The sequence below is a fragment of the Bombina bombina genome, chromosome 7, assembly GCF_027579735.1.
Source record: "Bombina bombina isolate aBomBom1 chromosome 7, aBomBom1.pri, whole genome shotgun sequence".
Lineage (NCBI taxonomy): Eukaryota > Metazoa > Chordata > Amphibia > Anura > Bombinatoridae > Bombina > Bombina bombina.
The window spans coordinates 175,569,352-175,577,285 of NC_069505.1; the positions used below are offsets into that span (position 1 = coordinate 175,569,352).

General features: G+C 39.1%; 1 protein-coding gene across 2 annotated transcripts in view; it reads left to right on the forward strand.

The window, feature by feature from the left end:
- Positions 1–7,017, forward strand: part of NAP1L4 (nucleosome assembly protein 1 like 4) — a 333,781-nt gene extending 326,764 nt beyond the window's left edge. For both annotated transcript variants that reach the window (XM_053720431.1, XM_053720432.1), the window contains one exon: positions 6,261–7,017. In XM_053720431.1, coding sequence (XP_053576406.1) covers positions 6,261–6,299 — 39 coding nt within the window. In that variant the 3' untranslated portion in view covers positions 6,300–7,017. The remainder of the gene's footprint in view (positions 1–6,260) is intronic.
- The last annotated feature ends 917 nt before the right edge of the window (positions 7,018–7,934 follow it).

The following is a 7,934-nucleotide window of genomic DNA, read 5'->3' on the forward strand; positions in this document are numbered from 1 at the left end:
GCTTAAAACGGCTCCGGTTCCGTTATTTTAAGGGTTAAAGCTTCCAAAATTGGTGTGCAATATTTTCAAAGCTTTAAGACGCTGTGGTGAAAATTTGGTGAATTTTGAACAATTCCTTCATGTTTTTTCGCAAGGATGCGTATCTACATATTCCTATCCACAAGGAACATCATCGGTTCCTAAGGTTTGCATTCCTGGACAAACATTACCAGTTCGTGGCGCTTCCTTTCGGATTAGCCACTGCTCCAAGGATTTTCACAAAGGTACTAGGGTCCCTTCTAGCGGTGCTAAGACCAAGGGGCATTGCAGTAGTACCTTACCTGGACGACATTCTGATTCAAGCGTCGTCCCTTCCTCAAGCAAAGGCTCACACGGACATTGTCCTGGCCTTTCTCAGATCTCACGGCTGGAAAGTGAACGTGGAAAAGAGTTCTCTATCCCCGTCAACAAGGGTTCCCTTCTTGGGAACAATTATAGACTCCTTAGAAATGAGGATCTTTCTAACAGAGGCCAGAAAAACAAAGCTTCTGGACTCTTGTCGGATACTTCATTCCGTTCCTCTTCCTTCCATAGCTCAGTGCATGGAAGTGATCGGGTTGATGGTGGCGGCGATGGACATAGTTCCTTTTGCGCGCATTCATCTAAGACCATTACAACTGTGCATGCTCAGTCAGCGGAATGGGGACTATACAGACTTGTCTCCGAAGATACAAGTAAATCAGAAGACCAGAGACTCACTCCGTTGGTGGCTGTCCCTGGACAATCTGTCTCAAGGGATGATGTTCCACAGACCAGAGTGGGTCATTGTCACGACCGACGCCAGTCTGATAGGCTGGGGCGCGGTCTGGGGATCCCTGAAAGCTCAGGGTCTTTGGTCTCGGGAAGAATCTCTTCTACCGATAAATATTCTGGAACTGAGAGCGATATTCAATGCTCTCCAGGCCTGGCCCCAGCTTGCGAGGACCAGGTTCATACGGTTTCAATCAGACAACATGACGACTGTTGCGTACATCAACCATCAGGGGGGAACAAGGAGTTCCCTAGCGATGGAAGAAGTAACCAAAATAATTCTTTGGGCGGAGTCTCACTCCTGCCACCTGTCTGCTATCCACATCCCAGGAGTGGAAAATTGGGAAGCGGATTTTCTGAGTCGGCAGACATTGCATCCGGGGGAGTGGGAACTCCATCCGGAAATCTTTGCCCAAGTCACTCACCTGTGGGGCATTCCAGACATGGATCTGATGGCCTCTCGTCAGAACTTCAAAGTTCCTTGCTACGGGGCCAGATCCAGGGATCCCAAGGCGGCTCTAGTGGATGCACTAGTGGCACCTTGGACCTTCAAACTAGCTTATGTGTTTCCGCCATTTCCTCTCATCCCCAGGCTGATAGCCAGGATCAAGCAGGAGAGGGCGTCGGTGATCTTGATAGCTCCTGCGTGGCCACGCAGGACTTGGTATGCAGATCTGGTGAATATGTCATCGGCTCCACCTTGGAAGCTACCTTTGAGACGAGACCTTCTTGTTCAGGGTCCGTTCGAACATCCGAATCTGGTTTCACTCCAGCTGACTGCTTGGAGATTGAACGCTTGATTTTATCGAAGCGAGGATTCTCAGATTCTGTTATCGATACTCTTGTTCAGGCCAGAAAGCCTGTGACTAGAAAGATTTACCACAAAATTTGGAAAAAATATATCTGTTGGTGTGAATCTAAAGGATTCCCTTGGGACAAGGTTAAGATTCCTAGGATTCTATCCTTCCTTCAAGAAGGATTGGAAAAAGGATTATCTGCAAGTTCCCTGAAGGGACAGATTTCTGCCTTGTCGGTATTACTTCACAAAAAGCTGGCAGCTGTGCCAGATGTTCAAGCCTTTGTGCAGGCTCTGGTTAGAATCAAGCCTGTTTACAAACCTTTGACTCCTCCTTGGAGTCTCAATTTAGTTCTTTCAGTTCTTCAGGGGGTTCCGTTTGAACCCTTACATTCCGTTGATATTAAGTTATTATCTTGGAAAGTTTTGTTTTTAGTTGCGATTTCTTCTGCCAGAAGAGTCTCAGAATTATCTGCTCTGCAGTGTTCTCCTCCTTATCTGGTGTTCCATGCAGATAAGGTGGTTTTACGTACTAAACCTGGTTTTCTTCCAAAAGTTGTTTCTAACAAAAACATTAACCAGGAGATTATCGTACCTTCTCTGTGTCCGAAACCAGTTTCAAAGAAGGAACGTTTGTTGCACAATTTGGATGTTGTTCGCGCTCTAAAATTCTATTTAGATGCTACAAAGGATTTTAGACAAACATCTTCCTTGTTTGTTGTTTATTCAGGTAAAAGGAGAGGTCAAAAAGCAACTTCTACCTCTCTCTCTTTTTGGATTAAAAGCATCATCAGATTGGCTTACGAGACTGCCGGACGGCAGCCTCCCGAAAGAATCACAGCTCATTCCACTAGGGCTGTGGCTTCCACATGGGCCTTCAAGAACGAGGCTTCTGTTGATCAGATATGTAGGGCAGCGACTTGGTCTTCACTGCACACTTTTACCAAATTTTACAAGTTTGATACTTTTGCTTCTTCTGAGGCTATTTTTGGGAGAAAGGTTTTGCAAGCCGTGGTGCCTTCCATTTAGGTGACCTGATTTGCTCCCTCCCTTCATCCGTGTCCTAAAGCTTTGGTATTGGTTCCCACAAGTAAGGATGACGCCGTGGACCGGACACACCTATGTTGGAGAAAACAGAATTTATGTTTACCTGATAAATTTCTTTCTCCAACGGTGTGTCCGGTCCACGGCCCGCCCTGGTTTTTTTAATCAGGTCTGATATTTTATTTTCTTTAACTACAGTCACCACGGTACCATATGGTTTCTCCTATGCAAATATTCCTCCTTAACGTCGGTCGAATGACTGGGGTAGGCGGAGCCTAGGAGGGATCATGTGACCAGCTTTGCTGGGCTCTTTGCCATTTCCTGTTGGGGAAGAGAATATCCCACAAGTAAGGATGACGCCGTGGACCGGACACACCGTTGGAGAAAGAAATTTATCAGGTAAACATAAATTCTGTTTTCCATAGTATGTGTTGCAAATACCCTAAGAAGGAGAGAAATATACACACTAATTTAAACGGTGCAAAATGTTTTGCACTTACCCTAAGAAGGGGAGAAATATACACACTAATGCAAACAATGTAAAAAATAAGGCAACCAAATGCCGGTACAGAAGTGTACAGCGTCAACAAAAATAGAGACCACCTGTTTGCTGTCTAATTCAAATACACACACACATATATATATATATTATATATATATATATATATATATATATATATATATATATAACACGAAACATGAAGCACTCCAGAGGTCTTTCATATAGGTCACCTTTAATTAGTGAACGTTTTCGGGCAACAAACTGCCCGTCCTCAAACTTACAAGGTTTGTAAGTTTGAGGACAGACAGTTTGTTGCCTGAAAACGTTCACTAATTAAAGGTGACCTATATGAAAGACCTCTGGAGTGCTTCATGTTTCGTGTTATGTCAATTGTTTGATTAGCACCCGAGGCTATTGCTGCTTGAAATCTGGAGTGCACTTTGCTTGACTTTTATATATATATATCACAAATGGCAGCAAACTTGCTGGCACTCAATTCAATATCAAGAAATGTTTCTCTATAATTTTTGACAATACACACCATATTAAAGATGGCGTGAATCAATAGAGAATTACATACTTATCACTACATGCAACAAAACTTGTTAAAAATGTTGTGTCACAAATATAGAGATCATTCTTGGTTGACAGCAATAAGACCAAGTGGTCATATTAATGTAGACTATGTGCATTAGACCAAGTTCCCAATTAAAACAAGGTTCTAAGGCCCACTGAACTGACCGCCCATCTAGTAAATATCCCAGAGATGGTAAAGTTATATTACTTGACGGCCAATATGCCCTTAAGGTTCCTGTTTTATTTACTTGTATATAGTTCAAATATATATTTCAAGTTTATATTTTTCTCTCAAGTAGACAGCTCAACACAGAGTAGTCAAAAAACAACCACTAGAAACTGAGTACAATTGAATATGGATGTATTCAAGTTTCCCATATAGAGAAACTTAGTTAAATTATTTCCAATAGTTAATTAAATCGTACCCTAGTTTTTAATTTAAAAACCCAAAACATTTCGCGTTTGCCCAGAATTTTATCCCTGTCACCTCCCCTGGGGGGGGGGGGGGGGGTTTGATATATTCAATGGCTTGCCATCTGAAGGTGTCATTTCTTTTATGATGTACATTCTTGAAATGTTTAACAAGGGGGGTAGTAGCCTCACCCAATTTGATGGTTGACAAATGGTTCGGTATTCTGGTATTAACCTCAGTTGTCGTAAGACCTACATATTGTAGGCAACACTCGACACATGTAATGAGGTAAATGACATAGGAGGACGTACAGTTGAGGCAGGACTGGATCTTAAACTCCTCTCCTGTGACTAATGACCGGAATGTATCTGAAAAGATACAAAACTCACATGGTCTGCACCTAGACCTGCCGCATCTGTACATCCCCCTATGTGTAAGCCACGCACTTGGGCGATCTCTAGTCACTGGTGGAATTTCAGAAGGGGCAACACAATTGCCAATTGTCTTACTGCGCCTATAGGAGCAGTGCAAGCATCTCTCTACACTGTTATGTAGTTTGTCGTCAGCAGCCAACATGCAAAAGTGCTTATTGACTATTTTACAAATATCCTGGTATTCATCACTATAATCCGTTACAAATGTAACTTTGGACGACACCTGTGCAGATGATGTCCTAACTTTCTCCGGTTCTCCTAAGAGGTGCCTCCTATCAATCCTATATATATCTATATATATATATATATATATATATATATATATATATAGATATAGATATAGATATAGACATATACATACATACATACATACATACATACATACATACATGTGGCCCTGAGTTTACAATGGTTCACTTTGCACCCTTTCAGTATAACCAACTTTTTAACAGTCATGTGACTGCTATTGAAAAGCATTGAGAAGCAGTGCATTGATTAAAATAGCCAGTAGGTGGAGCTGTCCGCTTGTGTTGCAGAAAAGATATGCAAGCCAAGCAAGCTGAAATAATCAGTTTAACCAGACCTGAGCTATTGAGCAGCTTGCAAAGGAACAAGATCTTCCTGTCTATAAATCAGTCCAGATTGGAATGCATAGAAAGAACCGTTTGCAGAAAAATGAAAGTAAAGTCTGTGTTGTGTGATTATTTTATTAGGTTTATAATGCTGTTTAGCATTTAACGTCCTCATTGCAAAGCTTTAAAAATAATGTATTAGGTGTTACTTATGCCAATTTTGAGAGGGGCCTGGAACCTAACTCCCTCACTTCCCATTGACTTACATCATAAACTGGGTTTCAATTTACAATGGCTTCAATTTACATGGAACCTAACCCCCGGCGTAAACTGAGGGCTACCTGTATTTTATAAATATATATAATTTTTTATATATATTTAAACCACATCATGCTGTTGGTCAAGTTGAAATAATACAGAACAGCAGACATTTGCATTCTTCATACAAATTATAAGATGTAAAACTGTGTTACTAAATTAATACTTTATATTGACCCATGTCAGATCTCTGCCAAGAAAGGCTGACATTGCTACTATTTAGACACCATTTTTCCACTTTTAAACAACTTTGGTTTTCTTTGTTAATTTGTAAAAAATAAACAAAATTATAAATGTTTATGTGCTGTCAATACAGTAAATAAATAAGTTATACAGTCAGCAATGTTGGTATCATTATTTATATATGTTTTAACCTATTTTTTAATAACGAAATACATTTGTTCCAGGTTTATAGAAATTCCAACACTGTTAGTCTTTTGATTTTATAGTTCACAAGCCGTTCAGCAAACAGCAAATAATTCAAATTTAATTTTTTTTAAATGATGGAAAGAAAAAAAAACTTTACTGTTCAAGAATCCTTTCTTCTTTTTTTTATTATTGCTCTTTAAGTGTTTTATTGAGTTTGTCAGTTATATTTTGAGGTTCTTGTTATTTATGTTAACCTTTTATTTTTACCTGGGTTTTCCTTGCAATGTTCTTGTTTTCTAATAGGATTAATGGAATAAATGAAGTTGTACAGAGAGGTTTAATGCTTTGTAACATTTGTGTTTAGAATTTGTATTGTAAAATTTGCGTACAATAGCAAGAACTGATACAATTTCCTTTCTTTGTTTTCTTTATCTTTATTTTAATACAGAAAGAGACGGTCCAACCTGCTGAATGCAAACAACAGTGACAGAAACCACATCAGTGCTTCTTGAGGAAAAAATATCTATAGTATATTTTCCAAAACGTTCAGGATACTACCATGCTGCAGCGTACTTTATATGTAAAAGCTTAATTTTTTTTTTTTCTTTCTTTTTGTTTCTTCCTTTTTATGCATGGTTTTGACTTTTTTTCTATTTTTACAGATGGAAACTTAGGACTTTGGGTGATGGGGATAATTTAAATTGCAAGCACAGTCTGTCTGCACACACTAGTTTTTATTTAATTTTTTTTTCATTTTTTTTTTTTTTTCATTTTATTTTAAGGGGAAAAATGCTCTGAAAAATAACCAAAATTAATTCTCTCTGCTTAAAAGTATGTATGCCTGCCAGGATTTGTACACGTTAAACATTTAAAGTCTTTAGATGTTCTATTATTTAATATGTACAGTGTATTTAAATGATGCAATAAAAAGTTAAAATGAAATAAAACCGGACAGAAAACACATATATTTTTGGGTCACTGTTACATGAATTCAGGAAAAATTGAATGTCTCCTTGTGCACTCCAGAAGAAAACAAAATAGCACTTTTTCAATATATTCTGTCCAACACCTGTTTAGCAGTTCTTATTGCAAGCTCCTATTTATTGGTGCATCAATGTTTATAAGTATTGTTATATTTGTGTTAGACGTTAATATTTGTTTTACATTGACTAAGTCAGGATAATAATAAAAGCAAAATAATATCACTCTTTGCATATTTTGTTTACCTATTACTTATGTTTTACTGATTAGGTTAACATTCCCTTTCTTGGAGGGATTAAAGACACATTAAACTCAACTTTTAATATCTAATTTTTATTAAGGAGAATAAAACAATATTGCAATATACATTTATTATTTTGCCTTCTTTTGTTGCAAAATACATCTGAAAAGTGTGCTTGCTCCATCCAGTTAAGCCGCCGCTAACAATTGTGTACAAGCGATATCTGGTTTCTCTTCAGTGTTTCCAGATGTATTTGTGATTTTACTGTACATATGTCACATCCCAATGTTCAATTACAGGATAATGTTATTCCTAATCTTAAATACATACTTAAAGGACCAGTCAACACAGTAGATTTACATAATCAACAAATGCAAGATAACAAGACAATGGAATAGCACTTAGTCTGAACTTCAAATGAGTAGTAGATTTTTTTTCTGACAATTTTAAAAGTTTTCTTTCTCCAACATAGGTGTGTCCGGTCCACGGCGTCATCCTTACTTGTGGGATATTCTCTTCCCCAACAGGAAATGGCAAAGAGCCCAGCAAAGCTGGTCACATGATCCCTCCTAGGCTCCGCCTTCCCCAGTCATTCTCTTTGCCGTTGTACAGGCAACATCTCCACGGAGATGGCTTAGAGTTTTTTGGTTCACTCCGTTGGTGGCTGACCCTGGACAACCTGTCACAAGGGATGAGCTTCCGCAGACCAGAGTGGGTCATTGTCACGACCGACGCCAGTCTGGTGGGCTGGGGTGCGGTCTGGGTACCCCTGAAAGCTCAGGGTCTTTGGTCTCGGGAAGAATCTCTTCTCCCGATAAATATTCTGGAACTGAGAGCGATATTCAATGCTCTCAAGGCTTGGCCTCAGCTAGCAAAGGCCAAATTCATACGGTTTCAATC